This window comes from Chiloscyllium plagiosum, chromosome 26 (assembly GCF_004010195.1).
Source record: "Chiloscyllium plagiosum isolate BGI_BamShark_2017 chromosome 26, ASM401019v2, whole genome shotgun sequence".
Lineage (NCBI taxonomy): Eukaryota > Metazoa > Chordata > Chondrichthyes > Orectolobiformes > Hemiscylliidae > Chiloscyllium > Chiloscyllium plagiosum.
The window spans coordinates 2,803,941-2,824,707 of NC_057735.1; the positions used below are offsets into that span (position 1 = coordinate 2,803,941).

General features: G+C 40.5%; 1 protein-coding gene across 2 annotated transcripts in view; it reads right to left on the minus strand.

Annotated features, from left to right (window-relative positions):
* Positions 1-1,372: 1,372 nt before the first annotated feature.
* Positions 1,373-20,767, minus strand: part of lrig2 (leucine-rich repeats and immunoglobulin-like domains 2) — a 78,034-nt gene continuing 58,639 nt past the window's right edge. For both annotated transcript variants that reach the window (XM_043716349.1, XM_043716348.1), the window contains exons 13-19: positions 17,754-18,074; positions 16,171-16,452; positions 14,627-15,076; positions 13,300-13,452; positions 12,789-12,947; positions 12,120-12,404; positions 1,373-6,268 (exon numbers count right to left, since the gene is read on the minus strand). In XM_043716349.1, coding sequence (XP_043572284.1) covers positions 6,036-6,268; positions 12,120-12,404; positions 12,789-12,947; positions 13,300-13,452; positions 14,627-15,076; positions 16,171-16,452; positions 17,754-18,074 — 1,883 coding nt within the window. In that variant the 3' untranslated portion in view covers positions 1,373-6,035. The remainder of the gene's footprint in view (positions 6,269-12,119; positions 12,405-12,788; positions 12,948-13,299; positions 13,453-14,626; positions 15,077-16,170; positions 16,453-17,753; positions 18,075-20,767) is intronic.

Genomic DNA, 20,767 nt, shown 5'->3' on the forward strand with positions numbered 1-20,767 from the left:
TGACCTCTTTCCACCTATCACATTTTCCACGCCCTTCCCCCAAGTCCCTCCTCCCTACCTTTTATCTTAGCCTGCTGGACAAACTTTCCTCATTCCTGAAGGGCTTATGCCCGAAACGTCGATTCTCCTGTTCCCTGGATGCTGCCTGACCTGCTGCGCTTTTCCAGCAACACATTTTCAGCCAGTTGTAGAATCTCCAACTAGTAAAAACAGTTTATGTCCCTGCTCTCTTCTAGCTAATACCTTAAAGACTTCGATCAGATCTCCTTAACTAGCCAAATTCTAGAGAAAACATACTTGAAGGGGATGGATATTTGCCGGATTATGGGAAAAAAAATGGAAATGGATCAAAACGGATGGTTCTGTCATTTGTACAGGCACAGTGAGCTCATCAGTTACCTTGTGAATTCCAATAGTTTTATTAAATGTGAAATGTAAATCAGAAGAACCCCATTTTAAAGCGGTCCTGGGTCCTTTTCTATCATTGTGGGGGAGCGGGGGTTGTGTGCTGCAGGATGTTATGGAATGCATGCAAAAAGGCATTTGGGTTTCTAATTTACCTCTCATCCTTCTCCTTTTTACACTACCCCCACCCCCACCAAAAAAAAGGTTGTTCAGTGCCTCACACCCACTTAGTCATTTAATTAAATCCCAGCTAAACCCTCCCCTGAACTTTGCTTCCCTCCTTTGCTCCGTATTCCATTATGTGGAGGTGCTGGGGTGGGCAAAATTTAAAATCACATCACACTGGGCTTATGCCCGAAACATCAACTCTCCTGCTCCTCGGATGCTGCCTGACCTGCTGTGCTTTTCCAGCACAACACTCTCGACTCTGAGCTCCAGCATCTGCAGCCCTCACTTTCTCCGGGTTATAGTCCAACAGGTTTATTTGAAATCACAAGCTTTCGAGCACAGCGCCTTCGTTAGGTGAAGGGACAGTGCTCCGAAAGCTTGAGATTCCAAACAAACCTGTTGGACTGTAGCCTGGTGTTGTGTGGCTTCTGACTTTGTCCACATTCCCTCACCTTGAATATTTCACCGAACCCGAACATTCACTGCCTGTTGGAATTCCAGATTTCTCAAATGTGTGCGCAAACATCTTTCCTAAATACTATGACTAAATTTAGGATTTTTCACTCTTATTCCGTATTTCCACCAGGAAAAAATATTTCTCTTTAATCTACCCATTGAAACCTTTGTTATTTTAAATACCTTAGATTACCCCTCAGATAAGACTACAAGAACAATTTCATTTCATTTACATAAAATCAAATAGCTTGTGCATGTTAGGCCAATTAATTCTCACCTTCTAATCCCATTGTGTCTGATCACCATGTCACAAGGTGGTTTAAACATTCCAAATACCTACAGCTCAGTTTTCATATTTTTTACTGTATGCAGAAATACAAGATATTTTACAGGAAGTTTATTTTACACATGCTTTACATAATGTACAGATAACTGCGGAGCAACAAATATACACAAGGACAGACACTGGTCACACATCGCACACAGTAGTTGCAGATGGCCCATAGCACATTATCTCTAGAGGGACACTGAATCCAGTAGCTGGGAAGAGGGATTTGCAACACAGTACCTGTTCACGAGGAGTTTCAAAGGAGGTCAGTTAGGAGAGGTAGTTCAAGAGGTTGGGCAGAGGAGGCAAGGTCAGAAAGGGACCTTTAGTCATGAGTGAATATCTTGATACTGAAGAGCTGGAATGACAGGCTTGCAGAAATTTCTATGGAACAGCTTGTGGGTGAGGCGCATGGGTTTATATAAATTGGTGAAATTTACAGGGCAAGAAAGTGAATAAATGCAGACAGTATCTGTGGTCAGGGCCAGACCACACTTAACCTACCAACAATAGACTCAGCTTGAGAAAGAACGAGAGGAAAGCTCAGCAACAACGATAGTACAACTGTTAAAGTGTTAACATTTCAAAGACATTAGATGGCAGAAACCAACTGACTTTAGTGACAGGGCCACCTCTGTAATACAGGTGACAGTCCCTGACCAAACTTTTTTCCACATTTTGTCAATCTCAATAGCAGAGAAATGTTGTAGATTTTAAAAGAAATTAAACTTCAAAAACATTACATTACAAGGATGGATGTAAAATCAAGAAATTCTAATTATCGGGAATAAGCCAACAGGCTCGGTCTCTTCTCTGGAGGAAGAGAAGACTTAAGGGACAACCTGATGAGTTCTTTAAAACTGTTTAAAGTATTTGACAGATTTGACAACGTTGTTTCAATTTGTGGAGCAGAATCCAAACCTAGTACCCATTAAATAGAAGATGGTAACTAATGGGGAATTGAGTAGAAACCTCTTTACTCAAGAGCAATACTTTATTTTAGAATATGGAATTTGTTACCATTTAAGGGGAAGCTAGACAAGCAGAAAGGTTACAAAATAGGTTATGCTAGTTGTGTTAGATTAAGTAGGGTCAGGCGAGGGAAGCTGATCAGGAACATAAACGTTAACAAAGACCAAATTGGCTGAATGGCCTGTCTGTCAAATTCCAAAATTTGGATGAATTAAAGAAAAAGTCAGAAATCCATTACTAACCAGCCAAATCCACCTTAGCGGATGTTCACAATCACCAATGCATGTCTTAGAATGGAATATTTAAGTAATAATTCACCAAAGTAAATCATTAATCACTGAAACAAACCCTGACATCAATGAAATAAATCAGTGTACTACAGTCACTGACAGTATCGGGTCAAATAAATATGCTGTTAATCATTACCACTGGCTTGTTTAAAAACCCACAAAACTTTGAAGAATTATTAATGAAATTCTATTACATCATTTCCCCAACTTGTGGTTCAAAAGTAGAGAGAAAACAGAAATAAGCAAGTTGCAATTAACACATTATCAGGTGGCAGCTTGTCACAAGAGCAAGACAAAGACATTAAGATATGGACAGTCAAAAGCAAGTACTACAGAGAACAAACAGGTCGGTCATGGGTGCAGTTGTTCCTAGAATAGTAAAAGCAGCCTGTAATAAACAGAGAACATGAAATCAAATTCCTTGAAAACATTATGAATTGATTATAAAGGTGTTGGATTGTCACAAAACAAAAACCCAATTAGTTCATTGATGGCCATTACAGACATAATCACTTGTCAAAAATAGTCTGCTGGCAGTTTGTAGTTTTCCAGCTTTGTGACTGATAATTGTATGGACATGGATGACACTAATAAAGCATGATGAGTCAACCACAGTGTGAGCTAAAGACGAGTAGGATCCGATGATGCAAGAATGGCAATTTCTCTTCTCTGAAGACATTAGTCAATCTGTTGGATTTCTACAATAATTGGGAAGTTTTTGTACAATTCTCCTATTTAAAAACACAAGTTTACAGTTTTATTGAATTCAATCTCCAAACATTTGGAGACCTGTACTAGAACAACAAGATGAATGTACCCACATGTTCAGACTTGGATACTGCCTATCACTTGCAGACTGATGCATGACCTAATGCTATATAAGATGGCGGGCACAGTATGGTATTTAGAGTGATTTTTCAGTCTTCCCTGCAAGAAACATGCTGTGTTCATCAATATTAAGCTGAAACTGACTTTTTGACCATAATTAGAATTATGTTCATCTGAAGGCAACATTCAGTCAGGATTGATTATTTAGTTAATACCCTGCAACGTGACCAACAATAGTTTAAATCCTGAAGGGCTTAAACAAAGTTATGGTCTAGCCATGGTTTCTTCACCTCCATTTTACAGTTTAAATATCCGAGGCCAGTGACCTTCCATCAGAATTGCTTTCACTGTTCATTGGCCTGAAATATGAACTTGGTTTATTTTTCTCTCACCTCGCACACTACCTGACCTGTTGGGTACAGAATTTCCAGCATGCTCGGTTTCTATTTCAGCACTTTGCTTTCATCAACACAGCAAACTACTGCAGACGCAACTGTTGCTACTGAGCTACATGGAAACATTAATGTTTAGTTTTAGCAACAGGTGCTACTGTACAACTTCAATATGATCACATCTATATTAAGAGTGGGTCCATGTAGATGCAGGAAGTTTAACAGGTGCTGATTCAATGGGAGAATTTAAAAGTTTCTGAAGTTGATGATTCAGATGGATGTTTCCAGCTGCCATCTCACACTGATGTTTTAACACCATGGGATTGCACTCTCCAAAATCACAGGTAATTATGAAACATTCAGGTTGTTATATGCACAGGGCTCAAATTGAGCATGCAAGTGGTGAATAGCTCCACTGTTCATCATGTTCCATTGTCCTGTAATATTTGGTTATCAATAACTGGAACTATCTTTTAAAGTTGCAGCTACCAGGACTAACTCAGGACAATGCAGACTGTGGGAGTGAAGATGCTGGCCCAGCTATGTATATCATGTGCACCCGTTCTCACAACAAGCTTTCAAATCCATAATTTAAAAAAGGAAACTTATTTACAATATGTAAGGCTCCACATTTGATTTTAACATGTGCATATGTATAGAATATATATAATATATATAAAAGTTATAAATGCAACAGTCAATTTATACCAAAGGTTCCAATATAGACAAGGACATTGTGACCAGGGAGGAAAGTTTTATCAGCCACATGGAACTGTTTAATGCTTTGACATTGCCCCCACCAACACGTTCTCTCCTGCTAGCTAACCAACAAGGAATCACCAGTAGGGCCAAAATGAAATCCAAGCGTGTATGTTTATGATTATCATGCCAAGATTATATGGCAATCCACGAGGAGGAGAGGCTCACTGCATTTGCCACTCAAATTCATTAAGTGCAGCTGTTGTCACTGCTTCGGTTCCAGTTCAAGTCTTGAACAGCCGAGGACAACCTCAAGCATGAACACATCAGCTGGCCAACCAACATCCGGCATTTTAAAATTCTCATACTCAGACAGGCAGTCGAAGACAATCTTTTTTTCTCAGCAATAGTCCCGTGCCAATCCAAAAATCGTCCTGCTCAAATCTTGCAGGCGAGACACAACAGTCAGGTCACACTGAGTTCATTGTGGCTGGAGCACTGCAAGTTCTTTTTAAAACTCCAATGATTTTAAAAAAAAAACAGGAATGTATGTAGCATTATAAATCTTCTGGCAGCAGTGTAAAAACTCACAATTCAATCAGTATATCCTACATTATAAGCGCAGTCCAGATACTGTAATGGCTCTGTATTTGGTGCACTGAAGCTGGATTATAACTAATAACTCAGTGTGGTATCTGCCAGCTGACTGCCTACATCATCATCACACTTGCGAGAGAAGAGAGAATGTTCTTTTTGATGCATTTACAACGGAGAGCTGCTGTCTTGGCAAAGATGAGATTATTTTCGAAAGGCTAATTGCTAAGTCCCAACTGGAGCTGGACACCTCGCAATTGTGTTCCTGTGAAGTCAGTTCAGACAGGAGAACAATTACATATGATTACTCATCCATTTGCTGCTCTCAAATCAGTTAAATGTACTTTCTGCAGTTTTGACAGCACAATGTCAGTAACATTCGACACACTGCATTCACTGGAACTATGAAATATATATCCAGTAACCTAATTTTAGTGTTCCAAAGCTGGACTTATATGGAGGAGGACACTGAGCTGAACACAAGATGAATTTTTGGTGAGTACACAGGGAGAAAATTAAGGGGTCCAATTATTTAGCTGGAGGGAGCATTTTCCATAGCCAATGCTTGCAGGCAATTTTAATTTTTATTATGGGATTCCAAGAGGTTTGCCAATATTTCAGGGAGCATTCCACAATTCCAATTGTCATCTTTGCCCTAGGATAGTGGCTGAAATACTAAAGTCTCATATTAATGTGGCTTACACCAGAAAAATGTACTCAATAACGAACCATTCTTTGTTGCTTCCTTCCAAGGATTGTTGTAAATGAAGATGAGGAGCTGTCAAGCCTAATCATAAACATACATAGCCAGTTCTGGCCTCAGTGTCAATGCTTTGAGGTAGTGAATGGAGGTTCTGATGCCCAGGGGACCAACAGTACATGTGCATTCATCACATACATGATCTACGTAGTGGCACCATAAGCCTGCATGTCTAAAGTCCGCTCATTGCCAGTGTTCTGCTCAAGGCTCCTCTGGCTCAGTCTGCTTTTAGCTACGGAGGGTTCAGCCCCATCCTCTGTCTCATTGTCACCTTCCAAAAAAGCCTGGGGATTCTCGTGAATAGTCACAGGTTGCTGTGAATAATGAGAATGTCCTGAATCTGTACTCGAACCCCAAGGAGGCTGTGGGCAGGATTCTAATGAAAAAAGGCAAAGAGACAGACAGATAGACAATGAGAAAATTAATATGCAACAATTAACTCTAACACAACATTAGTTCTTAAAATTAAGTCACAACATAATTTTCAGCCTCATATGTGCACACATTTAGCCTAAGCAATGCTTAGCGCATGATTAAACTCAATATGTAGACACTATTTACTGTACTGAACTATTTCAGTGAGCATCAAAAATAACAAAGAAATTGCAATTAGTGTTATAATTTGTTACGACACAGGGTAAACCCCTCTGCTAATTTAAATCCGACACATACAGAAGCTCACCTCGCACCATAATCTTTTACATTTTGAGAGGCTAAGAACTATCACAGATTTCACAATTTAAAGTAAAAATGAATAACTTTATTCTTTAAAACCACAAGAGAACGTTAGACAACCATTTACAACTCCTTTCACTTAAACCTATCTTTTACCTCCCACTCTACCATACTGGTCCAATTAAAAAAAAGCCTGATTCAGATTTACAAAAAAAAAGGTTTCAAAACCAGTCAGCTTTGTCAATTTTCCTCTGTAGGTTTTTCTCTGTCATCTTTTCTTCGGTATTCTGCTTCACAGGTCTTTCATATGAATAGGTACCTTTGGGAGAGCTCTTCAGCTAGCAGTCTATACTTGTTGGTGTTTTTGACAGTTCTCCCCCTAACTGTTCAAAAAGTCCGGTTTTATACCCTCAAAATATTGGATCATTTCATTGGTTTGTTGTTGTCAAAATACTAAATTCAAATTTAATTGGATTTTCATATCTGGGGCATAATTTAAATTGATTGGCCAAATTTGAATTTGTTTTTGTATCATGGCAACTCATGTGGTTTCACAGTCAAACATTTTAACTTCTTTCAGCACATTCTGTGCCTCTCCGAGTCTGTTCCAGCTTCCAGTCTCTCTTAAAGGTATGGTGCACACCTACACAAGTACACAGTGATAAGGAAAAAACCTTAAAGCACCCGAAAATGTGCAGCAGTTGTGATACGAGGAATTTAGTTTCCCAATGTTAAGGTCAAAGCATTTTATGCTGATTGATTTATGGTGAAGGAATGATGATGTTATTTTAGATTCATGTCAGAATTTTTACCATAAACACAAATCCACTTCTTTTTAAGACACTGAATTCCTAACATTTTCATGCTATATATGGGCGGCATGGTGGCTCAGTGGTGAGCACTGCTGCCTCACAGCACCAGGGTCTCAGGTTCAATTCCAGCCTCGGGTGACTGTCTGTGTGGAGTTTGCACATTCTCCCCGTGTCTGTATGGGTTTCCTCCGGGTGCTCCGGTTTTCTCCCACAGTCCAAAGATGTGCAGGTCAGGTGAATTGGCCATGCTAAACTGCCCATGGCGTTAGGTGCATAAGTCAGAGGGAAATGGGTCTGGGTGGGTTACTCTTCAGAGGGTCGGTGTGGACTTGTTGGGCCAAAGGGCCTGTTTCTACACTATATGGAATCTTAATCTAATCTAATTTTCAGTACTTGTCAGAATTTTTTTTATAGCTGAAAATGTGTTGCTGGAAAAGCGCAGCAGGTCAGGCAGCATCCAAGGAACCGGAGAATCGACGTTTCAGACATAAGCCCGTCTTCAGGAAACGTCCTGAAGACGGGCCTATGCCCGAAACGTCGATTCTCCTGTTCCTTAGATGCTGCCTGACCTGCTGCGCTTTTCCAGCAACACATTTTCAGCTCTGATCTCCAGCATCTGCAGCCCTCACTTTCTCCTCGAGAATTTTTTTTTATAACCTACAAGTATATGAAATAGGAGAAGTACACTATTTGGCCTCTCAAGCCTGTGTCACTCAATAAAATCAGAGCTGATCTGCTCACTGAAAATTCCACATTCCCATCTACACCAATCCCCTAGCAAGAATCTTATCCACTTGTCTTAAATTTGCTCAGTGACCTCACCACCACTGCCTTCTGGGGCAGAGTTCCAAACTTCTCATCCCTAAAACATTGCTCATGTCTGCCCTAAAAGGATGACACAATTTTAAAACTGCATTCACTATATCTGGACTGACCCTCAAAAGGAAACATCCTTTCCATTTCCACCTTATCAAGGCAATTTAGAATTTTATACACACCAATTAAGTCACTCCTTCTTCTAAACATCAGTAAAAAGCAGATCAATCTGTCCTATCCTCATATACCAGCCTCTCCCTATAGCTCAAATCCTCCACCCTTGCCAACATCCTTGTAAATCTTTTCTGAACCCCTTATAGATTCACAATATCCTTACAATAGGAAGGACACCAGAATTGTACACAGTATTCCAACAATGGTCTAACCAATGTCCTATACAGCCGCAACATGATCTCCCCACTCCTGTACTCAATACTCTGACCAATAAAGGAAAACATACCAAACGCCACCTTCACTATCCTATCTACCTGCGACTCCACTTTCAAGGAACTATGATCCTGCACTCCTGCACAGCCAGTAGTGGGCGGCACGGTGGCACAGTGGTTAGCACTGTTGCCTCACAGCGCCAGAGACCCGGGTTCATTTCCCGCCTCAGGCGACTGACTGTGTGGAGTTTGCACATTTTCCCCGTGTCTGCATGGGTTTCCTCCGGGTGCTCCGGTTTCCTCCCACAGTCCAAAGATGTGCAGGTCAGGTGAATTGGCCATGCTAAATTGCCCGGAGTGTTAGGTAAAAGGGGTAAATGTAGGGGTATGGGTGGGCTGCACTTTGGCGGGTCGGTGTGGACTTGTTGGGCTGAAGGGCCTGTTTCCACACTGTGAGTAATCTAATCTAATCTAATGTAAGTAATCTAATCTAAAACAACCATAAACATTCCAGGTATTAGTTTAAAAAAACCTCTTCTGAGGTTCTCTTCATCTGCTTCCAATGCATTTGGATCTTTCCTTAAATAAGGAGACTAAAACTGCACAGTATCCCACTTGCTCAGTCTGTTGGTTATAGATGTTGGGAAGTCATGTTGAGGTGTACAGGACATGATTTGGATGTGAACATAAGAGGTATAGTTAGTAAGTTTGCAGATGACACCAAAATTAGAGGTGTGGTGGACAGCGAAGTGGGCTACCTCAGATTACAACGGGATCTCGATCAGATGGGCCAATGGGCTGAGTAGCAGCAGATGGAGTTTAATTTAAGTAAACATGAGGTGCTGCATTTTGCGAAAACAAATCTTAGCAGGACTTATACACTTAATGGTAAGGTCCAAGGGAGTGTTGCTGAACAGAGACCTTGGAATGCAGGATCATAGCTCCTTGAAAGTGGAGTCGCAGGTAGATAGGATAGTGAAGGTGGCGTTTGGTACGCTTTCCTTTATTGGTCAGAGTATTGAGTACAGGGGTTGGGAGATCATGTTGTGGCTATACAGAACATTGGTTAGGCCACTGTTGGAATACTGTGTACAATTCTGGTGTTCTTCCTATTGGAAGGATATTGTGAATCTAAGGGGTTCAGAAAAGATTTACAAGGATGTTGGCAAGGGTGGATGATCTGAGCTATAGGGAGAGGGTGAACAGGCTGGGGCTGTTCTCCCTGGAGCGTTGAAGGCTGAGGGGTGACCTTATAGAGGTTTATAAAATCATGACGGGCATAGATAAGATAAATAGACAAAGTCTTTTCCCTGGGGTGGGGGAAGTCCAGAACGAGTCGGCATAGGTTTAGGGTTAGAGGGGAAGGATATAAAAGAGACCCAAGTGGCAACATTTTCATGCAGAAGATGGTACGTGTATGGAATGAGCTGCCAGAGGAATTGGTGGAGACTAGTACAATTGCAACATTTAAAAGATATCTGGATGGGTATATGAATAGGAAGGGTTTGGAGGGATATGGGCCGGGTGCTGGCAGATGGGACTAGATTAGGTTAGGACATCCAGTTGGCATGGACGAGTTGGAGCGAAGGGTTTGTTTCCATGCTGTACATCTCTATGACATTGCTGAGGCTTCTTCTTAGGTCTCCAGTTCTGGTCACCTAATTATATGAAGGATATTATTAAGCTGAAGAGGGTTCAGAAGGTATGAAAGGTTTGAGTTATAAAGAAAGGTTGGGAGCTTTTATCACTGGAGCGAAGGAGGTTGAGAGAGAGTTAATGGTAGTTGTCTTTTCCCAAGGATGGGGGATTGTGAGACTAAGGGGTACATTTTTAAGGTTAGAGGAGAGATTTAAAAAAGACATGAGGGGAAATATGTTTACACACTGAGGAAGTGGTGGATGTGGGTACAATTACAATGTTTAAAAGACATTTGGACAAGTATACGAATAGGAAAGGTTTGGAGGGACATGGCCAGAAGCAGGCAGGTGGGACTAATTTAGTTTGAGGTTATATTTGATATGGACTGGTTGGACTGAAGGTCTGTTTCTGTGCTGTATGATTATATGCAGTCTCACCAATGTCCACTATAACTAAAGTATAACATCTTTTATGCTGATTTCCTTCTTCTACTAATAAAGGACAGTACCCATTACCCTTCTCAATTATGTACTGTACATACATATGAATGTTTTGTGACACCAAAACTTGTATGTTTGAATCTTACAATTATTCGCCCTGTAAATAAGTGTTTTTATCATCCTCCCTGCCAAGGGGACCAATTTCATATTTTCGCACATTATTCTCCATCAGCCAGCTTTCTGCCTACTCATTTAATCTATGTCAGTCTACAAATTCTGGTCTTCTTCACAATGTACATTTCTACGTATCTTGATGACATCTGCATATTTAGCTACCACACCTTTGCTTTCCTCATCTAAATCAATGTTGAACAGAGACCCCTGATAAGATTCCTTTCTTTCAAAAAACCTATGACCAATTAGACAAAGACCCACTTATGCAAACAAGGGTTCTCCGATTTACAAATGTCCAACTTATGAATGTGATGCTGTACACAGGTGTAATTTTAAACATGCAACATTACAAATGTTTTATGGACGCATAAATGACTACTTTATATTATCCTGCATTGTATTGTGCTTAAGTACAATTTAACATGTGAATGGACTCCAGAATGAAACCACAATAGAACTTAGAGACTGTATTCTGTTTTTTGTCTACCAATTTATGTATGTTAGTGTTACAGCATACACCATGAGCTTTCATTTCTGAAATAACATTTAACATGGCACTTTATTAAATGCATTCTAGCATCAAACTAATGTATTCACTGCTCATAATACTCTTTTCCCTTTAAGGTAACCATGCTGACTACTGATTACCTTGAACTTTACTATATATCCAGCAATAATTTCACGAACAATCGATCCCCTGTGACAGCTGTCCAGCTAACTTGTCTTTAGTTTCTACCTTCCTCTCTTCTTGAATTTGCTGTTGTCCAGTCAGATGGAATTTTTACTAAATCAAGTGAATTTGGGAAAATTATCAGTAAATCTACTATTTCATCAGCAAACAATCTTGTGACATAAGGATGAAGCCCAACTGGACCTGAAGATATACCAGTCCACTGCTCTAGTTTACCCAGTATCATTTACTTCACGCTAGCTCAGTGCTCCAGTTAACACAGTATCATTTACTCCACACTAGCCCACTGCTCCAGTTTACCTGGTATCATTTCCATCCAGGATATCTAGCCTGTCCAAACTCTTAAAGTTAGAGAATGAAGATGACCAGATAGCAATCTCTGCTCCATTTTAGATAATTCAAACTAAGACATTACAACCGTATAGTTCAATGTCCCCATCTGTCAATATTCAAACTCAATTTAAACAAATAACAGTGGCATCCTCTAAACTATGTTCGTTGTAAGATGTGGGCTGTAGATTTTTTTGTCATTCTGCCTCAAAGTTGGCTGTTGCTGGAGAGACTCAAGGTTTCATAAGTGAAACAAATAACTTACCTTTCTGGTGCTGCTGTGCACTTGCTGGATTGCTTTTCCTATTGTGATTTGTTAAATAAACGGACATGTTGGCCTCTGTCATCAGACTGTCTATGGCTATACCTTCATGCTGAGCATGTACTGTGAAGCTGTCCTTTGGAAGCTGACCCATAATGTTAGTCAGAGAATGTTCCAGGGGATCTTCCTCTCCAAGGAATGTGTATGGGCAGTACTCTCGATTCCTTGAGTATATGTTTGCATTGTCGTAACAGTCTGAGCAGATCACTAATGGCCCAGAAGTACCACCTGAAAACACAGATTTAGGGGTTAAAGGTAAATAATTTAAGCACCAATTCTCTGGTTGGCAGTTTTTCTTGGATTCTTAGTAAAACTAAAATATCTACAATTTAATCTTAATAACCTCCTAGAACTACATTCAGAGTTGCTGCAGTGGCAAAAGCAGCTGTTATTTTGTACACAAGGTCTCTTGACTTTAAGTCTTTGATTAATACTTGAACCAGTACGGTTAAAATAAATTAGCCAAACCGATAGTGAAGTAAAACATGCGAGTCTTTGAAACAGACTAATTTTTCTGGGCTGCTGATTTTGGTTTTACTGTGCTGCAGTTTACACAGTCCAAATATGTATTACTTGGTTCGCCCAAACATGAACAGCAGCTGTAATACACACCTGGGTTGGTCTGCTGTGCTAGTCCTTCACGAGGCTCACTCGGGTGGAAGCTGCTTCGCCCTGCATAGAAACATCCCATTCTCCCATGCAGATTTGTACCAAGGGGAGTGGTCAGCAAATCAGCATCCGTCTCACTCCCAGTATCCACATAGCAAATACCTATTTGGGAAAAACAACAAGTTTGAAAGTACAAGTATGTTAGTACATCATTAAGAATACTGGAACAATAGAAATCCATCCACCTGGGGAAGTTCCCAAATGGGAAGGAAGATATCACTGAACATGTTGAACCAGCCTGCATCACCCCTGTTTACTTCAAAATCCCACACTGGTAATTTATTCCACAACTTTATTAAGCTCTGTGTGAAGAAGGTACCCTTGTATGTCTAACTCCACTTTTACCTTTCTTCCTGTTTGAATCTATCAACTATAACCAGAACGCTGTGGCACTGAAGTCAAATCACCATCCCAACAAGCTAGGGCACAAATCAGAACAGCCAACTTTACTCACCATCAGTTCCTTTATGTACGTAGCCATGGGCAGTGGAGGCCATCAGCTGTTGGTGGCTTCCGGCCTCAGAGTTGCTGTAGCCTTCCTGAGGCTCAGATAGCGTTCCTTGGGATGACAGATAACTTGGAATGTCAGCGGGCAAATTCATTTCATCTAGGAGGAACAGAGTAAGCTTGTTAAAACATTACACTGAGCAATAATATTTATACTTTAGGTCCATCTATTAAACTTGCACTTGAAGAGATCCTTTCTTTATACTAGGATAGTTAATTCACTGATAGAAAATAACATTGGTCTTATTTCAGTAAGTCACTAATTTACACAAAAGTGTAAGTCTCAGCAGATTCTTACTAAAGAGACTGAACTAATTTGGTATGTCATTTTTAAACAAGAGGCATTCCTTACAGGGTCAGCAAAGAGTACACTAACTGCTTTACATATCAAAGTGTATCACATAGCCAGAGATAGTGGTCCAGTTACAAGCTAAGCCTTTAAATCACTACTGACAAGTTTGTCATCTATGAAATACAAACACCATCCTTCGACAGAAATACTCGATAATCCTCCATAGTGGAGGGGACCCTTGCTGATTGTTAATTGAACATGACCATTCAATGCAGTCATGCAAATTATATTAGCACCAGACCTGCTTCACTAGATAAAGCAGACAAGGGATGGGTTGGAGACTCCATTTAAAGGATGAGAACCAAAATTACATTTGTTATTGCTTTTTGTAGCCCTCGACACAGTTTCTGTAGTCATTCATTCCAAGAAATTATCATGTGGCCAGACTCTAACTTGAGTTAAGACCACCTGGAATCTATTAACACATCAAATATTGCCATCTGAGGAAAATTATATTCTACACTGTCTACGCACATAATAAAACCACATCTATGTTCTTTTTTTGTCATTGTGCACAAAAAGCAAGTGCAGACTTAAGTTCCAATTGGATAAAGCCAGGCACTACAGGAAAAAGAAAAACTACACAGTGGGGTTTCTGTATCCGGTGAGAAGAATAGTAGGTTAGCATCTTGGTGTAGATGCTTTGTTTCACTGAACCATACAGACTGTTCACATTCCAGTCTGAATACAGAGAGCATTAGTCCACACAGACTTCACCGCAATGGTCTAAGTCAGCATTTACATTAGAGTACATATATAAACGTGCTGCAGCACTACCACTCTCAGGAGGCTGTAGTTACATTGTGAATATTTACATAGGTAACTTCAATTATAAATGCAGATGTAAGAACTTACAATAGAAATAAAAATGTCATGGTGTAGTACTTTATGGAGACATGAAAACAGTTTTAAACTTGTGTACCTGTATTTGTAATACTGTAATCTTCACTCTTCCGTCTCATGTGATAGATAACAATCACCCAGACCAGAGACGTGCCCACCACACAAACCACCACGACTATGATTACAATTCCAATTGTTGTCCAGCCGTCATCTCCAAAGACAGAAGTTTTCTGCATGGAGTCGCAGTTGGAAGTTGGAATCACATTCAGAAAAATGTGCCCTCGCTCTGTCCCAAGTGTGTTTGACATGACACAGGTATATTTCCCAATGTCCTCTGGGCCAGCATCCACAATGATCAGAAGCTGGTTGGCAGCAGCAAAAAAGTGTCTCTCTGTTACTGTTAAAGGGCCATTGTCCTTGGTCCAATTCAGGCGTGGAGTGGGGCTACCACTAGCTATGCACTGTAAAACTGCAGTCTCTCCTCTCGCAACAGTCCGATTTTCCAATGGCCGCACAAATGAGGGGGTTTCTGGAGGGTAGAGGAAGAGAACAGAGGAATGAGATTAGTCCAGCCTGGTAGCAGTGTTAAGAACTTTGCGAACACCTCAGGTTCACATAATTCACAATGTTTATTGCCAACCAGAATAATGGCATAAAAAGTTATACAGAGGAACCTCGGTTATCCAAATATCAGATTATCTGAAGGAAATCTCGAGGTCCCGATAGAAACATACATCAAAGATGCGTTTCCAACACTGATCGCGTCTTTTGTTTACAGTCATTAAAAGTGAACTCCGCTTCCTGAAATGCAACAGAGAACAGTCCTGGACTGATGGGAGCCCAGGCACTGCCTCCAAATGACTGACCTCCTGCCCTCTCTCTCTCCCCCCACCACACATTTCCTGGAGTTGGACATAGGCATGTACCCTAAATCCCCCTTCCCCAGATAATCTCTGTAACATTGTCCTGTACAGGGCAAAGGAGGAACCTGTCAAAAAGTTGCAGTAAAAAGTTGTGTGTAGGGCTGTGGCTGCGTGTGTGTGTGAGACTCACCCCTCCAAAAGGCAGCTGCAGTCTTGTTGTTGGTGGCCAGTCCGGCTGCCGGGAGAGGGGGCAGAGGCCGACGGGAGGGTGCATGGGGGTCAGGCGGGGCAATGTTGGATGGCAGATGGGGTGCAGTGTTGGAGGGCAGGGGGGGCGGGAACGGGGGCGTATGCTCACTAGCGGTGTGCTGCTGCCTTATCTCCCGAACAGGCACTGGACTTAACAGAAAACTCCCAGTCCCAGAGCAAAGGCATTTAGTCAATGAACTGAATAATCAATTAACTGAACAAAATAGTGCCCGCCCATCTCGTTTGGATAATCGAGATTCCTCTGTATATCCAAATTTGCTGATGACACAAAGCTATTTTATGAAATAAGAATACATCCCCTGTCATTTCAGTGAGTCAGATATAGTAAATATTGGTCAAGGCTACAATAATCTAGCAAGCAGCCAAAATTCAACTAAATGTGTGCTTGTACTTGGAATTACTTTGCTCCTTTATCAATTTAGACACTAACTTTTTCAAGCAGCTGTAGCCTTTAAGTTAACAATATTTTTCATGAAAGCCAACCGCTCACCTAGGACAGTCAGTGTGGCATTTGCAGAAATGCCCCCTGCTGTGTTTTGGGCCATACAGCTGTACATGCCCATGTCCTCCATCTTAACATTTGCAATGAAGAAGACATCATCCTCTGGCATGACATGCATACGCCGTTCCCGTGCTGCTGGAAAGTCTGTGCCGCCATCTTTCTGCCAAGCAATCTGTGGCATCGGGTGACCTCCTGCAGCACACTCCAGCCGTGCCATTGCACCCGTCCGGATTGTTAAATCCATAGGGGTTTTCATAAATGAGGGGAGTTCTAATAGGAACAAAACAAGCAGCAAACAATTATGTCAGCAACAAGAAACTGTCATTAGTTTACCACAATATAGAAAATATCAAGACACCACGCAGGACCACATTCAAACAATATTTGACACTGAGGAACTAACTCAGATGACCAAAAGCTTACTCAAAGACATGGGTTTTAATAGGCTTTAAAAGAAGAATGATGGTTAGAGGTGTACTATAGTTTGGATGGAGAATTCCAGAGCTTTCCAGGTGGTTGGAGGCAAATATCTGTTTACTTTTTAATTTAAAGCTTACTGGGACAACAATCTTATCTATAACTTCTCTACTTGTTTATTCTCCAGTGGCATTGGGAATAGGAATCAAGTACAAACACGGGAGCCCAAGTGAAACCGAGAGTCGATACACCTGGATTCCAACAATTCAATAAAATGCATTGTTTTTAAAAATAATGAAAACCTGCTTAATTGGTTGAATATTATCCAAGTTGAAGAAAACTATTGATCAATAATGTGCGTTTTGGGTCTGAGAGATCAGGTATCACATTATGCATTCCTCCAAACCATAAATGCATATCTATTTTTACTAAAAATTAATCCAAAAAGTAAAAGGGAACAGACTTTATACTATACAGTTGCAGGTACACAATAGCCCCAATGACCATATAATTTTATGTTAATTCATTGGGCATTCAGTTTAGCATCTTGTTTTTGACCTATTACAAGTATACATTTTGTGAATGTACTAATGGATACATCACTAGTAGAGCCATGGTCTTTAATTCACTCAGCAGCTCATTAATACCTATACATTGGTGTTTCATCAAAGATGGAATAAGAAGGCTGGGTAGTAAATCTACAACTTTTTATACTCACTCTTTTCTGGAAGGAAGAGTAACATGAAAGCAAGGGACAGTTTTAAAGGTAAACAAAATGAAACTGAGAAAGTTTTCATGTCTGTTTTCATGTCTTTAGGATTAAGATAAAAAAAGTTTAAATGCGGAGAGATGAGAATTAAACTGGGGAATTAGTGAAAATGAAAATATGCCTTAAAATGTGGAGAAAGTGTAAATATAAAATTGGGCATAACTGAGTTTTTCCAAACTGTTTAAAACATAATAAATTGATAGTACAGCTACAAATTATTTAATAAGACTGACAGACCTGATTTCCAGCAGGAACTTGAGCTTCGGTTAGATTCAGTGGTTGAATGAATAAAATTTGCATTATTGCTTTTGGATATGTCTATTCTCATATAAGGTTATGGAGCAAAATGCAAATAGTTGAACAGCCTGCAAACAAATCAACATACCATTCACCGTTAGCTTTGCTTTGTTAGAGTAATTGGAGCCAAAGTAATTTGTGATGACACACTGGTACCACCCCTCGTCTGTGAAATTGACGTTCCGCAGTTGCAGTATGGTGGTGTATTCGACGAATTCACCATCCTGTTCTTGCAAGCTAGAATAGTTTTGGATTTCAGCTTCGTATAATAATTCACTGTCCTTTCTCCACGCAGCAGCCATGGGTGAGTCACTGCTGCTGCAAGCTGTGCAACTAAAGCTGACATTCATTCCTCTCAATGCCACAGTGGTTTCAGGATGGACAGTGATCAATGGCCGAGGGAAAGCATCTGCAGAGTGAAAAAATGCAACACTAAAATTTTAGGCAACAGTACAAAATAAAAACTGAGTTTGCACCTGTTTATGTTTCACACAACTTGACTCTTCGGAAAAAATGAGGACTGCAGATGGTGAGGTCAGAGACGAGAGTGTGGTGCTGGAAAAGCACAGCCAGCCAGGCAGCATCAGAGAAGCAGGAGAATCGACATTTCGGGCATAAGCTCTTCATCCTTACGCCCAAAATGTCGATTTTCCTGCTCCTCGAATGCTGCCTGACCTGTATTTTTCCAGCACCACACTCTTGACACTTGACTCTTTACTGTCAACCAAAGTCTGTCTGCTGATAGTAATGTGAAGTCACTTTCAAACATTCCAATTAGACAAATACAGGCAGATAAACAGAACAAGTGGGTATTCAGCACCAAATGATTTGCAATATCTGATCATACGAATTCAGCAAATTCAAACCACAGAATGTATAAGTAAATTCATCTCACATATCATCTTTGTCCAACTCTCTTAATTTGGGGCACATTGTTAGAACTGCTGCCTCAACTTCAGGGACCCAGGCTTGATGCCAGCCTTGGGCGACTGTCTGCGTGGAGTCTGCACATTCTCCTCACGTCTGCGTAAGTTTCCTCCGTGTGATAGTGTCCAAAAGTGTGAAAGCTAGATAGATTATCCATGGTAAATGCAGGGGGTTCCTGGGTGGGATGCTTTTCGGAGGCTCAGTGCAGACTTGATGGGCAGAATGGCCTCTATCTGTACTGTAGAAACTTTATGATTCTATGATTTAATAAATCCTCTTCCCCATTTGCTGCTCTACATTTTCATGATCTTGGGATAATTGTGACCTAGTTATATCTCTATCAGCCTTAAATTGCTTTTATTCTGAAACATTATGTTGTCTAAAGACATTATGTCTTCAAAGTAATTTTATTTGTAAAACCTTCTCAACAAGCAAAACACGTCCTTTTAGAAAACCGTATTCGGTCCATCAGGAATTAGTTGATCCCAGGCAAATCAAGAACAGTCACAAGTCTTTAGGTAAAGCAGAGTTCGAAACCATGGATAATTAGGCAAAAGTGATGACTGCAGATGCTGGAAACCAGAATGGTGCTGGAAAAGCACAGCAGGTCAGGCAGCATCTGAGGAGCAGGAAAAATCGACATTTCAGGCAAAAGCCCTTCATCAGGAATGAAGGCAGGGAGCCTCCAGGGTGGAGAGATAAATGGGAGGTGGTGGGGCTGGGGAGAAGGTAGCAAAGAGTACAATAGGTGGATGGGGGTGGGGATGAAGGTGATAGGTCAGAGGGGAGGGTGGAGTCGATAGGTGGTTAGGACCATGGGTAATTAGGCAAGGGTGTACAAAATGTGGCTCAGTTACATTCTCCCCTTTTATGTTTTCAACCCTAAAAAACATCTTTATTAACTTGTCATTAGTGTAGTCATATTGCCCCCAATAGTTGAAAGGTTGCACTTACAAGTTTACACAGACAGCTTCCTTTATAAATGGGCACAAGAGAATTGAAGGAAAAAGTTGACAGGAACTGTGTAAATCTCAGTATTTGATACGTAATCTGGATGGATATTAGCTAAATTATTACAAATAAAGTCAGAGCACAGATATCAGTTTGACCTGTTGACCAATTACATCCTATGCATGCAAATACGAAGCATATTTCCCGAGTTCATTCGGCATGCAAAAATTGTTCTGCTTTACTTTTCCTCAGGCACATCAACATTATCCAAGCTTCGTCAGTTGGATATGACTGGGTAATGAATAACTCAAGCCATTAAAAAATTAGGTGGGTGAGCTACAACTAGTACTTGAACCGCTGTGGAATGGCTGGACCCTGATGCCAGGTGAAAGGTCCCAACAAGGGAAAGCTCAGTCCAAATGGAGTTTGGGTCTTCAAAAGGAATGACTTGAGCACCGTCAAATGAAAAGTGCGAAGTGTACATTGAAACAAGACACACAGCAGTATAATTTTCAACACATTCATCTGGGCTGCTGTGTGAACAGCTTACTTGTAAAACAAAATGCTGATACATAAAACATGTTCCAAGTGGCATCTAAGCAAATTTAATATAAATGCCAAATAGTTAATAAGACATACAAAACATGCCAAGTAGAGGAGACCAGAAACATGAGGGTGAGACGAGGCCATTTAGCTCGTGTCTGCACTATTCAAATGGATCATGAGAGATCTGTATCCTAATGTCACTGCTTTGGGTTCATACCCCACATTATGCACAAAACTAATCTCACTTTTGCCATTTTGCAGTGAACTCCTGCATCAGCTTTTTTGGTGAAGAGGATTACAAATTTTCACTTACCCTTACACTAAAAGATACTTAGAACATAAATCTTGAACAACTTAGCTCTACTTTCAAGATCATGCCACTTTTATTCTGGACTTTCCAATTCCCACAAAAGAAAATAGGTCGTACTTATTCCTTTAATGATCTCAAAACTTCAGTTAGAAGACCCTTAATTTTCTACACTAAAAAGGAATGGAAGACTAATCTGTGCAACCAGTCTTCATGCCTTAATGTACAATATCATCGTCAGTTAACTGTAGGAACACAGAAGTTTGCAGAAGAGATTCTGTTGAGAACATATGAAATTTCCAATACTGAATGTAATATGATCCTGATAACAGCTCCGCCAAGTCAGGGAATAAATATACACATTGATTAGA